The 19,507-nt window shown below is 41.5% G+C and overlaps 1 protein-coding gene across 1 annotated transcript in view; it reads right to left on the reverse strand.

Annotated features, from left to right (window-relative positions):
• Positions 1 to 227: 227 nt before the first annotated feature.
• The window catches only part of LOC308121713 (glutamate receptor 4-like), a 138,911-nt gene continuing 119,631 nt past the window's right edge, over positions 228 to 19,507 (reverse strand). The window contains 6 exon segments of the mRNA XM_080483130.1: positions 228 to 1,648; positions 5,311 to 5,448; positions 8,389 to 8,503; positions 11,538 to 11,785; positions 13,566 to 13,672; positions 13,675 to 13,760. Of these exon segments, the coding sequence (XP_080339256.1) occupies positions 1,484 to 1,648; positions 5,311 to 5,448; positions 8,389 to 8,503; positions 11,538 to 11,785; positions 13,566 to 13,672; positions 13,675 to 13,760 (859 nt within the window). The 3' untranslated portion in view covers positions 228 to 1,483.

Below are 19,507 nucleotides of genomic sequence, written 5' to 3' on the forward strand. Positions count from 1 at the left end.
CAGCCGTAGGTTCACACTGGAAATATTATCGACACTCTAAAATAACACACAGCCAGAGAAATGTTCTTGTTCCATTCTGCGTCGTTTTGGACTCGTGCCTCCGCACACAGAACGGTCTAAAAGGTTCTACACCAGATAGCACTCGACTGTCGACATTTAAAACCAGGGGGACAGACAGTTTCGTTCTTTTCTTTTTTCATTTCTTTTTTTTTTTTTTTTTTCTTCTTAAATTCCTCGGTACAAAAAATAGATCAAAGAATGAAAAAAATAGTTATATTCTGATGGCGGAAACTCAATTCATTTATAAAGCTCTACTCGCGAGCAACTCTGTGGGTCTACGTCTGCACAGTGCGGGTTGTGGTTTAAGGATTGGGGGTGGAGCTAGTTAACATTCATTGTTGAATATATTTAATAATTTGTATGCAACAGGTATCTGAATATTCGGGCAGTTGATACCCATTCACATTAAGAGTTTCAATGTTTCCTATATAGTACAGTTAAGAAGTATTCCACAACAAATTGTAACACTGCCGTCCACTCGTCTCCTCCCTCAATGGCATCGTCTTTTTCATTATTGCGATGAATAAAATATTTAAAGATGATTTTACATAAAAAAAGAACTGTCTGTTCACTACAATATCTGCTATGTACATCTGTTTAAAAAGCAAGCATGTTACACCGTCGTTCCTATGTACAGCTAAAGATTTCAGTTTCTTTTCCACGGAATATACATATTTACTTATTTTCACAGTTTTCTATGTTTGCTCATATATTCAGTATCAATAGATTTCATTCTTATTCCCATGAATACAAATATTTGTATTTTTTTTTTTCACCACGTCTTCACACCCGTCACTCCTTTGATATCTAAGTGAGATTGTTGTCGTCTCTGGAACGCCGCTCGTGTCTCTGCAGCGAAGACTGTTCAAGTTTTGAAAACAATCTTGATTGTGGTTCAGTCTTTTCCCTTTTTTTTTTTTTTTTTTTTTTTGTGTGTGCGTGTGTTTGTTTGCCAATTTCACAGCACTCAGAAAAAGAAATGCACAGTTTCAAGTTTACAGTTTTCTGGTCGTCATTATCATATATGATGATATTATTTCCTGCTCTTCCTCCTCTTCCGTTTGTCTCCCATCACCCGGAGCCTGAAAAAGGTTGAATAACTCCAGCCGTTTTTTTTCTTCCCAGGAACGTACACTTCCGGGAAGTTGTACAGGCTAAAAAAAAAAAAAAAAAATAGAAAAAAGAAAATAGAAAAATTGAGATTGTTCTGCCTCGAGTCGTCCACAGAAATCAGAGAGTTCAGAGGGATCGGTTCTTGGCTCCTCTGTTGGTCCTGTCGCGCCCACTGAAGGAGACCTTCCAATCCGGCTGCTTTGCTGTTGGTTTCTAGTTGTGGGCCTGTGAGTATAGATTTCTTTTCGTTATTGTTGTCGTCGTTATTATTATTATTATTGAAATAAGGCACTTGAGAGGTTTTTGGTTTTCACGGGAGCTCAGAGGAGACCAGGGCAAGGCCGGAGCTCTGGCGGATGGGAGGCCCGGCGTGGACGGCTTTGGGGCAGTCGGGCGTCAGCACCCGTCCGTTCTCCCCAACGCTGCCCGTGATGGACAGTCGGGCCTTGTTCCTCATGGCTTCTGTAAATGTTAGCTGAGGAGAACAGTGAGGAGATGGGTTAGTGTCCCAACAAATAACGGAAGAAGACAAACCGGCCTGTTGCAGATTGGAGTTTTACAATTTGCTGGTGTAAAAAAAGGAAAAAAACAAAAAACTCATTAGAAGCATTAAATAGTCAATATTCACAGCGACCTTTGCCGTGCGTCATGTTTCCAAGGTTAGAGAGCATCATGTTGACAAAGCTGCAGTAAATAATACTTTTTCTGTACTATTCCCTCCTGGCTGATTTAAGAGTTTGCTGTACTAAGATCCTGCATAAAGCGGGTTAAACCCAAACACTACTGCAAATAGATTGTGTTTGGATGATTTACTAAGAATGACACCGTGAATGTTCATACAGGAGTATTTAAATGACGGATTTTGTTTTACGTCGTTTCCACAAGAATAATTTGCTGGAACCTGTACTGCTCCCTTATCTGTCTTTTTTTTTTTTATTGTCAGTCTTTTCTCTTTAACCTCTAGTATTTCTTCTTTTTTTTTATGTATGGACATAGGCGAAGAGATAAAATGACCAATCGTGTAATTCATTATGAAATATTTCAGTACTTCTCCTGTTAACACTTGAAATGATTCACCTTGTCCGACATGTACTGTATAGATGAAGACCATGTCTTTTATGGGACTTGACTCTCATTGATTTTATAAGGAGTGCATTATAAAAGGAGTTAAACCTGTATATGGGTATGGAGGGCAAACTTTATGTTTTAATATATTAAGTAAAAATTTAAAAAAACAACTAAACGGGCCTCTACTTCTTTCAGTAATGAAAACACTGGATTTGAAGAAGAAAAAAAAGAAAAAAAGACCAAAAGAGTGCTTTCAAACTTGGTGAAATGCAAAATGATTTTTGAGTATTGTAAAAACCCTTTGTTTAACTTTACCCAACCCAATTAAACTACACTTACCACACGTTTGTGCTTTATAAATGGCTGTTGTCAGCTTTTTTAAAAGTACAGTCCTTATTAGTATTTATTCCAGAGGAATTAAAATACAAAGACATTTTTGTCATTGCGTTATATCTTTTATCAAATGGTTGAAATTTAAAACCATATTGAACCTTGAAACATACCTAAAATTGACTTGCTTTGATTACAAGATGTGCATTTTAAACAAAATAGTACTAATCAATACTAAACATAAGGTTTAAGCAGCTGTGCCCACTCAAAGAGACAATAGTTCAAATATTTCAATCTGTATATAATAGTGATTTTCTTTTTTCGTATAATTGCATTGCTTCTGTCAGACATTCTTTTTTAGCAAAACTCCAATTTGCAAAAACAAAAACACAGATAGATGAGCTTCACAATACAGCACAGCTGAACATTTAAATATGTACACAGTGAAAAAGTCAGAAGAAAACACCTTTCATAGCCATTCAGAACAGTAGCCAGCCCCATACTACATGTAAATCCATTAGCGACAGAATTATTACACAGTGAGTGACAGTTGCAGGCAGTGGGACAGGGAAGCTGACTAAGCAACAGTCAAGCTAATGAAGAGTTTGTGCTGAAGTGCTGATGGGGGACACATAACCACGTTGGACAGATATACACCGAGTGAGGAAAGGTATCTGATAAGTCTTATGGTCAGGGACCTGGGGGAAATATCCAGAGGAAACGGCTCACATCAATAAAGTCAGCTCAGCTCCAGGGGACACCTCGCTCGTGTTTACTCCAGTCTTACATTGTATTGTATGATGCTTAAACAAGGCTTTATTATAGAGAGCTTCCTGCTTGCTCCAGGCTTGTTTCTGATTAAATCAGTTGTGTGACTTTGATGGTCTGTTGTAACTTGATCAGCAAAGTCCCTGAGCCACAGCATGTGCTGTTTAGGTACTGTGTGTGTGTGTGTGTGTGTGTGTGCGTGCGTGCGTGCGTGCGTGCGTGCGTGCGTGTGTGTGTGGCCTTCAATGTGTTTTCATTGAAATCTCTTTTTGAAGCCTCGTGGATTTAGATTTGTCTCACACGGGTTCATCTGGAACATTTCCCTTCTCTTATTCCTCAACCATCAATACTGGCCGACCTCAGAATCACTACCAAATTGACATCAGTCAATCAGAGGGGAGTGGATCATTAGCCCAGGTCTCATCTGATTGGTCAGATGTCGTGTGTGCATTGACTGTGTATCCAGCGCTCCATCTAAAGTCGAATACGTACTACTACAAGCTATGATAATTGCTTATTCAATAAGAAAAACGGTGTGCCGTTGGACGAGTTACTGTTTTATCCATCAACAGAGCCTCTGGATAGTCGCGTGTGAGTAGATGTTAAAACGGCGCTGTGTGTAATGGAAGAATAGCATCAACAGAATGAAAACTCAATAGCGGTAAACATGGTTCTACATATTCTGACGAGATACAAGCAAACACAAACAGAAAAGATCAGCATAAATAAATAAGAAAATAAATAAACAAACAAACAAACAAATAAATAAATAGTCTGTAGAGCACCTGTTAAATGATATAGGAAAAGAAAAGGTTATGAGAGCACAAGTCATTAGGGTAGACTAGAGGCAGACTCTGTTCTTGTATTCTGGGTGGGAAATTACATAACTACTTCAAACAGATGTACAATTTGTCGATTTTAACTGACATTAACACACACACAAACACACACACACACACGCACCATTATTAAAATGGTGGTCCTCCCTTTGTGAGTCCATGTAATTGGTCCTCAATATGTAGGAAGTATGAGAATGTGTGTGTGTGTGTAACTCTTTTGGTTTCGTATAGTGTCTTCTCGTAGAGAAAAGACGCTTGAGCCCTAAAGGCTCAAAGTGATAATAAGATGATGAAATGCCTTTACAAGTGTCGTACAAGTCAGACGTTGGTCCTCATTTATCACGGCTGTACTTCCTCTTAAATTGCAGCGTCGCCTCAGCCATGCTCTGACAGCAACATTTGAAAGAACAAAAACTGAGTTAATGATAATCAAACATTCTTCTATTTCAGTTAAGCTTATATCTTAGAAAACTTGCATATCTACTCTTTGATTTTGCCGCAAATGATAAATTATGGCATTTATCTTAATCTTTAAAGAAATAAAGAATGAGGAATAAATGTAAGTTCGATTTTGGCTGATAAACGGGATTCGTCGCTAAGCTCCCCTTGATAAATGAAGGCCAACGTCTGCAGCCACACAAGCTGTGAAGCGGCAAAGGCGACGCCACGTCTGAGGATGACTCATCGCTCCGTGTCACATCGATAAAAAGCTTGAACGCAGACCAGGACGTCACAGGACCACAGAAATGTGAGCGGGTAAGACAGAGAAGTGGGAAGCGTTTTGCCACTGGTCACGACAGTCACTCAGCATGGCGAAGCTAGCACGGGGACACACGGTAGGTTTCACTTACAGTATCCGTGCGGGGACCTAGCGAGAGAGGGAGCATGGGCTTGGGTGGACCGTCTACGAAAACCCCATCTACATTTTATCAGCTTCCCCATCGCTGCCATATGCATTGAACACCTCACTGAACTCGGCTAAGTTGTGGATGCCGGTGCTGGGCCTTGGGCTTTGGCTTTGGCTAGGCTCTGGGCTATGGTGGGGGCTGCTGTCTGTCTGGCAGGGGTAGCATTGGTGGTGAGCATGGTGGTAATGGGGGTGTTGGGACGGGGATTGGGACTGGGCTTCCACCTTCATTCTCTTGGCCTCGTTACGTGACTTGTAGCAGAACTCGATGAGGGCCACCAGCATGGCCAGGCCCAGGCCCCCGACGAGGATGTAGAAGACCCCCGCCACATTGCTCAGGCTGAGGGCCTGGGATGACTTGTCCTATAGCCAATCGGGGGAGAGGAACAAATCCAAAAGTTAGCACTAGTCTTAGCAGAGGTGGCTGCAAGTTCATACACAGTCACCAAACATTCACACATAACTAACAACACGTAGTAATCATTAAAAGTCTCACATTAACAACAACTGGACATACAAACACACACAACTATCACAGCACAACAGTCTTCCCTACCCTACCTATAATCAGTTTGCTGGTACACAGAAGCCAAGCTACACGCCTTTACATTGTGTTGTATCAGTTAACTAAATGATCTAAAAGTATATTTTCTCACTTACCCCAGTGTGATTTGAACATAGACAAAGTGTAGCAACGCTTTTTGGCAATAATTGGAAAACCTGCGTTAACGGTGAGCTACTACTCATCACTGAGAGTGTTTTACAGTTGAGAGGCCAGAGGGGCAACGAGTGAAAGATGTATCCACGCTGTACAACAAGCTAAAAGCTGTCTGTGGTATTCAACCCACTGGGAGATGTCAGAGGTCTCTTGAACTCTTCGACCACCAACACCACAAGCTCCCTCTGGAAGCCGCCTCAATGCGGACTTGAAGATGTGAGTAAATGCGCTGTGGTTTTGAGGAGACCTCTTGCAAGAACATATATTTGGTATATTTATGATGTTTTCTGCTTCATGTTGTTTGAGCCCTGATTTTGGTAGGCGGAATTTCGCCACATTTATGAAAAACTCAAGCATTTCTAACATAGAGGTCTGGCTTCTCTGCAACCGCACTGAAAAAGACTACTGATGATGACAAAATGAGATTACTGCATTGTTGCATGATTATGATATCTCCTCTAAACTATGGAGACTGTATATTTGTTTAGTTTTTTGTCATTTAATTTGATATTTCTTTACATTTTGAGACATTGGTAGTATCAAAAAATGATTCTTCACTATTAGTGCAGAATGCAGATGCTGAAGAAGTCTCGGTATCTTTGAATCTGTGACATCTATAATTAAAGTCTAAGCAACAGGAATCAGCAACCGCCTCTGGTGAGTGTAGCTCAAAATAAACATTTGAATGTGAGAATGTGGCCGAGATAAGAGAGACATGGAGTGAATTTTGATGCGGAACAGAAACCAGGTGCCAAGATTTTTGGGGGGGTTTTCATAGCTGAACTTGCCTCACTGAGCTTGTGAATCACAGCCGCTGCAGCAGCTGATGACCCTGATGATGAATCAACTACGACAAGTAACTTCCTGTTGTTCTGTTGCACCTGTCCCTTTCAATTCCTGCTGCATCATTGTTTGTTCACGAGAATGGATGTTTGCTGTTCCTCCAGCCAAATCTCATCCCCACAGCAAGATGCCACCTGAGGTAAGTGAGAAGATATCTTCCTTTTCGTCATTTGGATTACCCATCCCTTTAATTTTCCCTCCATCTCCCAAACAGACAGCCTGTTTTCTCTTTTTTAAATGCTGACATTCACCTTTTAACCAGCGTTTATGCAAATATATGCAGCTGATCTCTCTGGGCGCTGACTCTTGTTCCTACTTGCCATTTTCTTCTCCCTCTGATAAATCACCTACGTCCTTAAGGCGCATTCAACTTATTACTTGGACAACCAATGGCTGCCTGTCATGCTTAAGTGTCATTTGCAGATGATAGCGTGTGTGTGTGTGTGTGTGTTGTCCTGTGTTGCAAGGACCCGATTAACATGTAGAAGGTGCATGCTGCTTCGGTTAAAAATGTGACCGCTCTCCATGCTCCAGTGCATCAAAAACCTGAACAGCTGAGACATTTCTCACGTCCTATGTGGTCTCCAAACATGCCCTGGGTCAAACTCATGTGACAACCAGCATGTAATTATGTGTGTGTGTGTGTCTTCATTTGCAGTTGCACCACATAGCTTAGCTGCTGCAAAAAACGCTTGTGCCATGCCTTGTGTCTGTCATGCTGTGTTCCTCGGGCTACTCTACCTGCATGTCAGCCACTTTCTCAGAGTATTATGAGTGAGTGTGTGTGTGCGTGCGCGCGCGCGCGTGTGTGGTGTATGTGTGTTTTATCAGCCAGCCTGCCGCAATAACAGAACAGAACTGCCAGCGCTCATAAAAGTGTGCATAGAGACAAAAAGAGGAGGGGAGGCTCCCAGGCTGGTGGAGACTGACCTTACTTCCCGAGTCCTTGGGTCCACACTCCCCTTTATCGTACCACCATTTGTTTTTCAGTTTGTCTAAGACTCCTGCTTCACTCAGTTTCAATACGGCAAGGTTTACGGGCGTTCTTCAAATCACGGGGGACGGGGAGGGTGGGGTGGGGAAAATAACATAAATAACATCATAGGACATGTTATTTTATGTTATTCAATCAGAAGAAGCCCAAAAAAAGAGCAGCTCAGTACTCTTCACAAAGTGACGCAGCCATGAAGGGGCCCCACTTGTGCTACATGTCTCTTTGCCCATCGACTGACTGATTTGGAAGTTTCTTTGGCGAGGGGGGGGAGGGGTATTCAGGGGGAAGGGGAAGAGCTAACAGACATATAAGTGTGGGACCCTGGCTGCATCGCTTTTTATTTAGGAACGGGCGCATACTGCCGGGACCTTTCTGACAACAAGCATAGAGGCCAGTACTGTCGAACCAGAACTATTGGCTCAGAGCATGCACTTTCTGCTCACTGGTGCACTAAAAACACCCAATATGGGCTTTCTGTCTCACACTGAAATACGGACTTTGAGCAGTGCGCTAATGACTGCACTTTCACTTTTGCCAAATCCGTACGAGTGTTCCCCTTTTAAATCAACCAGTGGAGCGAATATTTCTGCTTCAATAGTACTCGCTCTGCTTCAGATTGCAAATCGCAGTTTGCAAGTCACCTGCGAAACTCCCCGGATCGACCCGGCAGATGCTCCTGTTGCCAACAAAACACATTTCTCTTTTACCCATATCAAGGTCACATGGGCATAGCGACATAGCGGCTAACCTTCTCGCCACCGCCTCCGCTGCCACACTCTCCTTTGTCGTACCACCACTTGTTTTTCAATTTGTCCAACAGGCCTTGCTCATTGAGTTTTAACACTGCCAGGTTAACTGCACTTCTTGAAAACGATAAAACATATTTGGTGAGAGGGGTGAGTATGCCGTCCAATTTGGGAGGGAAGGGAGAGAGGGGGGGGAGGGAGAAGGGAGGGAGGAGTAGCAGTAAGAGAGGGACAAGGGGGTCAAAGTGCATCAATCCCATTTGAGAACCCAAACGCACCCCGAATGCAAATCTCTCTCTGTCGGTGTCGTCATTGAATATGAGTAAAAACCTTTTTCGATCAAACTTTACAGAGTCAATACAAGATGATTCAATTAATCTGCCAAGCATCAAAAGTTTAGGATCAGAATGTTAACATTTTGGGAAGAATGTAATTTGTCCAAATATTAGAAAACCTCTTTTCTTGGTGATTAGTTGTCTGAAAGTTACTTTGGAGTGTCGGTAATATCTTTAAAGGTAGACCTGTTATTGGAACTGGAATAACATAATTCACTGAATTACACATGTTACCTATGATTAAAGGTTAACGTTGTTGGGATTCACTTATAACAGTTAAAAAAAAAAGAAATCCTGAATTATTATCATTAAATATCTTTAAAACTATATATGTCTATTAATCAAAGCAAAGAGTATTAAAAAAAAAGAAAAGGGAAAACATAATAATTAATGGCGTAATCGCGGGTACATAATAGTCCAATTTAAAACATTTAATCCGAGCTCATAAAAACAAGCTTCGGTCCCAAATTATCGGCGTGATGCAGCTCAGAGGAAGACACCTCAGAATAATTTGGACACATTTTACACATGTTTACACAAGCGTATGTGTGTCAGCCAATTCAAAACCCACAGGATTTCGGAGCATTAAGCTCTTCTGGAAAATCATGACTGACTTGCATCAAAAGGTTTCTGAAAAGCTTTTTTTTTTTTTTTTTTTAAAAAACACTAGAATTTCGTGGCTTTTTCAGAAAGACGCTGCAGTGATGTTTGATGACGGTGCAACACGTGCCAGAGAAAGAGAGAGAGAGAGAGAGATTTGCCTCAGTGTGCATTTTGATCCTTTTAATATATTTGTATCATTATAAAAACATAAAGGAAAAAAAAAAGAAAACAGTCAGTAATGAGAATGGATCATAGACACAAAGCAAAGACAGCAAGTATTTCCCTGGAAAGCAGATGATTTTTGATGGTGGAGCCATTTGAATGAAACAGTCCTGAGCAACAGTGTTGCCAGCTCTCCATGGTGCTGGTGTGTTTCCTCGCTGATATCCGGACAAGTGACTGACAGAAGAAGATAATCCTCTGGAAAGAGAAGAAGGAGCCTGCAGAAGAGGACTACCGTGATCTGTCAGGGACTCTTCCTGGTCAAAGCCGCGGCTGAAAACGTTCACCAGCAGAGCTTCCCTCCGCTTAACTTCAGGCTTCATGTGCAGAGGAATTTACAGAAGATATTTCCCAACAAATGACTAATTATCCAGACACAAATAACAAACAAACAAACAAAAAAGAAACCCTGTTTTTGTGATTTTTAAGGAACTTTCAAACTGCTCTTTTCGGCATCATCTATTATTGATGGAATTTGATCACTCTTTACTCGTTTTATAATATTTATAGATGTATTTCAAGACTTTAAAAAAAAAAAAAAAATGAACATCAGTGATGTATGAAAGACAGTTGAAATAAACACCAGTATTCTGTTTGTCATTAATCTTTAAAAAAAAAAAAGCAATTTAAAAGGAAACGCTTCAATATATGTTTAAGTTTAAATTACAGACAATCTGAAAAACGTGCTCATAATAATAATGTGGTCGTACCAAAAATAGGACTCAGTTGACTATTTTCAAATACGAGCTTGGATTACGTTTACAGTATTCCCTGGATGCATCAGTCTGACTGGCCGAGAGCCAAAATACAAACTTTTGTGGTTTTTAGAAGTGTAAAAACGAAGTCTTGGTAATTTCAACGGTTCTCTCAAATCCAACAAAAGCAGCAGCTGCATATTCTGTTACTGCCAACTTAGTATAGTTAAGCTGGAAGAAACGAGGCCAGTTGCCCTATAAAGGGGTAAAATTCATCAACTCCTGCACCAACCGATACCCTCGTGCAAAGTATAAAATCAAGGGAAGACACCGGGAAACTACTAAAGTCTCTTTTACAGAGAAGTCCTCTCAGGGGCATGCGTAACTTGCAAAAATGTTTTGCATTCCAAAAAGAATTCAAAGTGCAATTGTGATCCTGAACACGCACACACACACACACACACACACACACACACAAACACACACACACACACACACACACACACACACACACACACACACACACACACACACACACACACACACACACACACACACACACACACACACACACACACACACACACACACGCCTTTGCACTTTTGCCTTCAGTGTATTTATCCATTTCTCAGAGGGAGACCTTGCTGGCGGGCTTTGATCGATGAGCGTGTGGATTGAAAGTGCAATTCCCCGCCGTAATGACGCCGTATTCGCTGGCAGGTCTGTAAATTCCACTATGTGCAGGAGGCAGTGACGGAGTCTGGCAGAGTTACCCAGGGCTGAGCATCCAAATGGCTCCCAAAACACAGTTTCATTCACTCAGTTGGAAAAGAACAAAGACCCAGTCAACCCTGAAGGTAAGCTGAAGAATCCCAATCACTCTTACTCATTACATTTTCTCATTAATAAAATGCAGATCAGCTAAATTAGACATTTTCATTTGAATCAGTTACACTTCCAGCATGCCATTCCAACATTTTTGCCCCCCCCCCCCAAAAGAAAACAAACTGCAAGCACGATCACAGCGACTTACCTGGCGTGGAGAGCTGTGAAGAGAGAAGCAGGTGAAAAACAAACCACCCCTGCAAACAACACAGCGAAGCCCCCCGCATGCATGCAACAAACACAGATGTCAAAGGAAGCTGCAAACTTCTGCCCTGAAACAAGCAGAAAACTGCCCCCGCCCCCACCCCAACACCAAGCAGCATGGAGACAGAAATAGAAAAAGGCGGCACACCAGGGAAGGTGGAATACCATAACAACACGTGGAACATATTGTTACACTATTCCACCCACCTTAACTGTGAACCCTTGGGTGTAGCTACTCCGTAGCCTTTGGAGTCCAAGTTGCCTCCGACTTTCATTGTGTCGCAGGGTTTGCGCTGCTCCGTGTACTCATTCATGGTGGACTCCAGCAGGAAGGCGTATTTGCCCTTGGACTTGCGGACGCGCGCCACCCCTTCCGCGGTGGTCTTGGTGAAGACGGTGGGCTCGGCAGACTTCATGTAGCCCCACATCTTCTCGTAGACGGCGATCTTGGACCGCTGCGGGGGTTGTTTTTTTTTGGCGAGGGTTGGAGGTTCAAAGGTGGATGTGGCGTGAGAGATGGAGAGTGAACATCCAAATACAACAGAGGAGAAGAGAAATGGATTATAGACTCCAATGCAAACTGACTTTGTGATCAAGCGTTTTGAGCGGACAGAACAATACTGAAGAAGGTGACCATGAACATGATGCGTTGTCCTGCACTCTGGAGAATCGGATGGAGCAATCCTGCGCTAGACTGTAATTAAAACGGCAATAGATTGTAACTGATCGAAATATTTCTCATATTCTTTTTTGTCCAAGAATAAAACAGAAAAAGCCTTTAAAATGTTTCAGTAGTTTTACCTGTAATAAAGCAAATACTGTTTGAATAAGATTATGAAGAAATAAAACTTTCCCACAACTTCAAATGTGGCGTGGAAGATGAAAAACATATACACGATAAATCATCCATTCAGTCCTTGTGTTTCAATACAGTGTTTGTTGATTGAAAAGTCGTATTTAGCTTCAGACCAAAAGTTGATTTAAAAAAAAAAAAGAAGAAAGAATCTATTATGCCTTTGGCTGTAACACCTACATAAACAACAACAAAAGGTAAAATGCCAGCTGGAGACTTGAGATGACGCTGTTTGATATGTGTTTTTTTTTATACAATGAAATGTACATAAGTAGGTTATATATATAGATATATGTATATATCTATATATATATTCAACCTTTCTGCAGGATAAATTCCTTATTTACGATACCGCAGGAATGGTTTGGAAGATTTCCCCGTACTGTTTAAACACGTCTCATAGTTGTTTCTTAATGAAGGCGAGTGTTTCCAGCCTCCTTTTAATCCCGCACGGGGAGTTCCGCGCGGGCCTGAAAGACGAGGGATGAACTCGGCTCAAACCTTCAACTCAAACCGCCGAAGACCGAGATCAAAGACCGGAGGCAGCGTTCACGTCTCATTAGGACGGACACTTCAGGGCCAAACACACTGTGTGCATTACGCACGCATTCAGATTAGCAGTCTGTGGATTCAAGGATGCCACTTCCATCAGGTCTGTGTTTCTCTTTTTTTTTTTTTTTTTTGCCGTCTGTCGCTGCACTTCACGCAAAGCAAAGACTGCTGAGCTCAGTCAGAATGAGAGAGCGACGTGTCACTCCGGCTGAACTCGTTCCTGCCTCCAAGCGTCACGCAAACCTTAAAGACAACAAATCGAGCAAGACAAGAACAATAAAAGCCCGAGAGGGTTCTTATTTTCCCTCTGATATACTGTATGTATTTAGAAGACGTTGAGGTCTACTCTGTCACCATTCAGGACTCGCATGAGATTAAATTATTTGTCGCACATCGGTAGTTTTTCCCCTACAAAGATGAAATTCTGCCCCCCAAAAAACCCCCAAGTTTTTTTGTTGCTTCAACTAAACCCACATGAAGCAAACAGTCCCATGTTTTCACCAGCTGGCCCAGTTTTGTTTTGGCTCACATGTGGCACAAAAAAATAAGAATCTTTTCAACGGAGGAAAATGCATCTTTTTTAGATGTATGAACTTTAAATTTAACTTTGAATGTGAATACCAGTGAGCACCAGCTATTCCCATGGTTGGTTGTACTTTGAGTCATTTATGGACAAAGCTTAAATAGAAGTAAAATATCATCTTACAGGAATACATCAAATGCACACATCTTTGAATAAACTGGCAAAGTTGTGATGCATTTCAGTGTTCGAACCCTTTTTAATGCCATGTCTGTGAAAGCCGACCGTTTCCGCCCCCGAAGCGACTCACCCTGAAGAACTCTTTGGTGGAGCCGGAGTCCAAAGTACCGTAGGCGATGTCGGTCTGCTTGGCCAGATCCTCGGCGCTCTCGATGGGCGACACCATCCTCTCCACAGGAAGGCAGCCAGGTTAGCCGTGTAGGACGAGATGATGATGAGGGTGAAGAACCACCACACACCTCCCACGATCCGTCCCGACAGCGACCTTAGTGGGGGGGGGGGGGGGGGGGGGGGGGGACAAAAGAAAATGGAGGAACGAGGAGGAAGAGAGGATAAAGTAGATACAAAATAAAGAAGCGGGAGGGAAGGATTGGGAATAGTGTTGTAAGATAAAAGGGAGGGGGTCAAAAGAGAGAAAACAATCCGTTACAGGAGTAAAATACAGCAGAATGAGACACAATCAGACATGATTGAGGAAAGTATGGAAGGTCACACTGTGGGTACCAAAGATGCTGATGTTGAACCACAAGGTGGAGCTCTGACAACGTTCAAACCTGCCAGAGCAGTTTGGGTTTTCTTTTTTTCTTTTTTTTTTTTAACCCCTCATTAGTGGAGACTGCCTCTTAAATATCGCAAAATAAATCCCACATTTGTGTCGGGCAGCTTTGAAAAAGAAGGGGTGTCGGCGACCTCTGTCCCTCCCTTCCTCATCCCCTCTTTTTTGTTTACTGATGGGATGAAAAGAGCTGCGGGTCCCCGGCCGGCGCGGCGGCGGCGCTGTTCTTTTCTTGTTCTTTCGCTCGGGGAGACAGATAGCTCGCTGCTCAGGAGCAGCGGAAGGTCGTGAGGAGAATCTTAAACCATAAATGCTGCATTGAGGAGAACAAACAAGATCTCCCCTTGGTGCAAATCAAACAGCGGAGGATACAAAACCCCCAGGCCTCCATGTCAGACGGAGAGAGAGACAGAGAGAGAGAGAGAGAGAGAGAGAGAGAGAGAGAGAGAGGAGAGAGAGAGAGAGATGGGGAATATGAGGAAGGGAGGAGGGGACAGGCATCTGCAACACTCAGTGTTTTCTTGGCTGGTGTATTTTACTGTGTCTTATTGCAAATCTGGATGTATTCCATTATTCCAACACACCAACACACACACACACACACACACACACACACACACACACACACACACACACACACACACACACACACACACACACACACACACACACACACACACACACACACACACACCCACACAAGAGACAGTTTGGAAAAAAAAAAAAAAAAAAAAAAAATATGGTGGCAGCCCCCCAAAGCTCGACTGACTGAAAACTCAATGACACTACAAAAAAAAAAACCCTCTGCTAATTCTCCCCTTTGGCCCAATTCTCAAAACCCCATGGAAGAACTCACACAATCAGCATTGTTAAATGATGTTTTGAGGAAACACGTGCAAAGCGCAAGGTTTTGCCAACAGGCTGTCACACCTTGTTTTTTTTTTTTTTTTTTTTTTGTTTTGTTTTCTTTCCTGCTCTGCACACATGAAAGTGGCCGTGGTGCTGCCGCAGTGGAGCACGTCTCCTCCCCACAAGCAGGAAAACTTCACGCCACGGAATAGACTTATTGATGTATTAGCTCTGGATTTGAATACAAACGACTTTCTTCTTTCACGCCGTCTCCCTCCGTCTCACTCTGTCCTTTGAGCGCAGACGATTTAAGGGTAAAATAATGACTCCAGAGGTGGAGGGCGTACAGGATAAGATGCACGTCCCCCCCCCCCCCCCCCCCCCACCCCCGTCCCCCCCGTCCCCTCTTTCGTCTCGCCTTCCTTATTTTCCCGCCTGCCAACGCTCCTCGATCAGACCGTCTCCATCTGTCCCCTCACTGGATTTATTTTCCACAGAATCAGCAGTGGATCCAGGGAGTGTAATAATGGGACCAGAAGAGGATAGTCTCTCTGCTATCCCTCCAACTCCCGTGCTGTGTGTTCGCTGGCTGATACCACTGACTTTGATCCACAGTGACACACTGCTGTGTCTTGATGGGGGCTGCAGTAAACAGAGGGATTTGGGGGGGGGTGGGGGGGGGCAGCTCAACGTTGGGAGTTTGGGTGATTTTCAAGTCAAGACAGTTCCTTCCACTGTTTTCCTTCTGCTTCATCATACTCAAAGAGGCAATGGATTCCACGGGATGTGAATAAAATTGTGTTTTATGGTATGTGCAGTGACAGTAAGCTTTCTAAATCCACACGGCTTCATGAATTAGTGGAAATAACGCTTCACCGCACAATGTTGTCTGATTGTAAAATAATGTTTTTGATATGTTATTTTTACTTGATGGGCGAAGTATTCAGTATCAGTAACCCTTTACCTGTTGCCTAGAATTTCTTATTTTAACCGGAATCTTACCTTCTTAACCTTAAAGCTAACAATGATAAGGTGGCGCCGGACATTGAGATATACTATATCTATATATCCTGAGAAGGATTTCTAGAATTGTGACATTTAAGCTCCACAATTCTCATAAGAAAATAAAACCTTTATATTTTTTTCCTTGTGCATTATATTTGAAGGTAAGCACATCAAACTAGTGTGAGATACATTTAGGCCACTTTTTTTATACTATATTATATTGTAGGACAACAGTCCTCTGTGGTGTGGAGGAAGACATTTTTTTTTGCAGATGTAAGACATAAAAAAAACTAAACAAATGGGATATAATTATGTTTATTTTCTTCAAAGCTTTATGTTCTTCATTGGTTCAGAGAACAAGAGATTTTAACACGTTCCAGTTTTCAAAGAGTTGTTGGATTTCGCTAAATATTTGTGATTCAAATCAAATCAATAAAATGACCTTCATCCTCACAGGTCTTCTTCGCTCCTGTCCTTTGCGACCGATTCAAAAATGCGAATGTCCATTTGTTTGAGGTCGCTTCATGAAGACGACATGCATCACAGATCATACAGATTAAATACAAACTTAAACTTAACAATTATATAATGAAGCAGGTGATAACCACCTAAACTTGTAATTATATTGTACTTTTTTGTATTAATTGTCAAGAAAAAGATGTTCAATCTTTTAGGATTTAATTTTTACCCCGTCGTTTTTCCCATTGAAGATGCAAATGTCTGAAAACATTATTGTGCTCCAAACTAATGTGAGCTCGGCCGTGCTTGAACAGATTTGATCCGCTTTCACAGCAGAAAACAGCAGTGCCTTTTTAATTGTTTGAAAGCATTGATTGCAGAGGATTGATATATTTTCTTGCGAGCGACCGCAATCAACTGCTCATCACAATGAAATAAGTCGATATTAACTGGTGCGATCGCTTGTCCATCACTGGGCAAACAAGCGGCATTAACATGCGCGTCATTATTCTCGGAAGAAAAGAATCAATACAACAGAGAAGAAAAAAAACAACAACTTCGGATTTATTGTTTTATTGAGACAAAACTTGCCAATCTGATGTCTGTTTGAGGCGTAGAGTTCCCGGAGTGGTTGTCTTTTTTCTCCAGTGTTTAATTGTGCTGCTATTTGTTTTCATGTTGAATTTAATATGTTGAGCTCAGGATGCTATTTAGTGTTCTCGTGACGGTTACCACGATGTTTGAATAATATTTATTTGCAGTAGTTACCAAATATCATTACTTGCCCCGTTAAGAGATAACTAAAAAAAAAAAAACCACAACAATGATAAGATTATTATAACTGTCACTACAGAATAAATACATACAAAAATTCTCCCGCTTTAGAGAAGTGAAGGTCAGTATTCTGTTTATGTCTACAAGTTACAGGAAATGTTGAATAATTCACGTTTTTTTAGTAACACTAGCGTGGTCATTACCAGTGTTTTTCTGCTCTGAAGAAGTAAAAATTGTCTGGCTGCTTTGGAAAACAGCGGGGAGAACTTGACTGTAATGATGTATGAGCTCAGTTTTCCCACGAGTGGAGGAAACGAGAAAGCCAGACAGGAAAAGTATTAGAAGAAATAAAGTGGAAACAAAAGAGAAATTGGCTCCAGTGCGGCAGTGATGGAATTGTTTGCAACAGTCCAGTGAACCTCTGGGTATGGAGGATAATTAACTTGAATAAATAATGATCATTTCACCAATTACACAGCAATTAGTCAGCACTTTGGTCCGACCAGATAACTTACTGAAGTTAAAATAACGCGCATTTATAAGACTGGATAGGTGTAATACATTTGCGTGAAGCTCATTTACAACAGTTCAAAGTAATTATTATTTGCATTAAATGTATATAAAACATTATTAGTGCTATCCATTCACTTCCATACTAAACCGAGCCTTTTTCGCTATAGAGTGTGCGACTATATGTTGTTCAAGCAATTTAAATCTGTGCTTTGTGAACGGCAGTGTGAGAATGATGCAGAATCGCAGGCATGAAAAAAAGGGGACTTGGGTTTGACTAGTTCACATCACAGCACTGCTGGGACAAGGCAGCCTATGGAATACACTGTGCATTTACTGGACCTGTCACACGCGCTGTTCAATAATTTTCTTGATGCGAAGCCACAAAAAGGGGCATTCAAAGGCCAACATAAGAGCAAGGCTCTTAAATCCAAAAGATTATAAGCAACATGAAAGGAAAAGCAAATCTCCCATCGGGATTAAATATAATATGGTTCATGTTAGTATTACTGACCAGTCAGTGAACCATCCGGCACACTGTGATGCGAGGCACGGACACTTTAAAGCTGCTCACACTCTCACTTTTGCTCTTTTATTTCTTCTGATGTGGCAGGAAATATATATATAAAAAAAAAAAAAAAGCCAGAAAGTAAAAAGCTGCTGTCAGAAATGATTTTTGGTTCAGGGCATGTGTTGCTTTTTTTTTTTTTTTTTTTTTTAAAGGATCTCTCCGGTACATCACAGAGGAGGTGAAAGAGTGAAGGATGTGGAGAGAGAGGGACAGCACTGAGCCTAAACGGGTGAGGAGGTGCCTTTTTGCTCCCAGGTTGACACGTGGGGCAAAACCATGACATCTGACTTAATTATGGCAAACGAACTCTCAACTAAGACATCCTACTTTTTTCACAATCTGTTTTTGACTTTAGTCTTCATATAAGACTGAACAACAAAATATTACTGCAAAATATCAAGTCTGTACTCAATAATCAATTGGATTAATTGGAAAATCGGGCTTGCACGGTAATGGCAGCACAATCATCCCTTTCCACAATCATCTCTTCCACAATCATCACTTCCACAATCTCTATTTTTTGTGATTATAACAGCCAGAAAGTCTTGAATTTGTCAGCAATTTTCTCCCAAAAATTACACTGCGTTTGTTTTTAAATGCCTGCCGAAAAGATTACCACAAAGTGCAAACGAGAGTGTAAAGTTTTCAAACTACTGCCTCTAAACACTATAATTTTGCTGGTGATTAGGATGAGACAAACAAGATCATGAGAGATCTTTTTAAGAAATTTAGCTTATTTACAGATTTTATTAATTTGGGAAATGTGATTTTTACTTAGATTACATATAAATGACATTTAGTTGTGTTCTTTAAGACTGAAAAAAAAAAGAAGAAGCCACATTTGACGTCTTGAAATTTGCATGTTCTACATATATGGAGGGGCGGGTCCTTCAAAAATGAACAAGTACAACGTGAAATGTCTTTCATAACAATTAAATACTAAATCAGAATTAAAGCACAAAGTTCAGCTCAACTCAATATTGAGGATTTGAAATGGCAGCCCACTCAGCACCAGTGCTCATCTCACAATTGCATGTTTCTTAGAAAAGCGGTTCCATCTGATGAGAAAATATACCAACTTTCCAACAATGTAGACAAAAAATATTGAAGAGATAATCCACAAGCACACGTCTTTACTTCTGCTGCTATAATTTAGTATTTATACCTGTGCAGAGAGCTTCAGCTCATTTTTTCACACACACACACACACACACACACACACACACACACACACACACACACACACACACACACACACACACACACACACACACACACACACACACAC

This window comes from Lipophrys pholis, assembly GCF_963383615.2.
Source record: "Lipophrys pholis genome assembly, chromosome: 16".
Taxonomy (NCBI): domain Eukaryota; kingdom Metazoa; phylum Chordata; class Actinopteri; order Blenniiformes; family Blenniidae; genus Lipophrys; species Lipophrys pholis.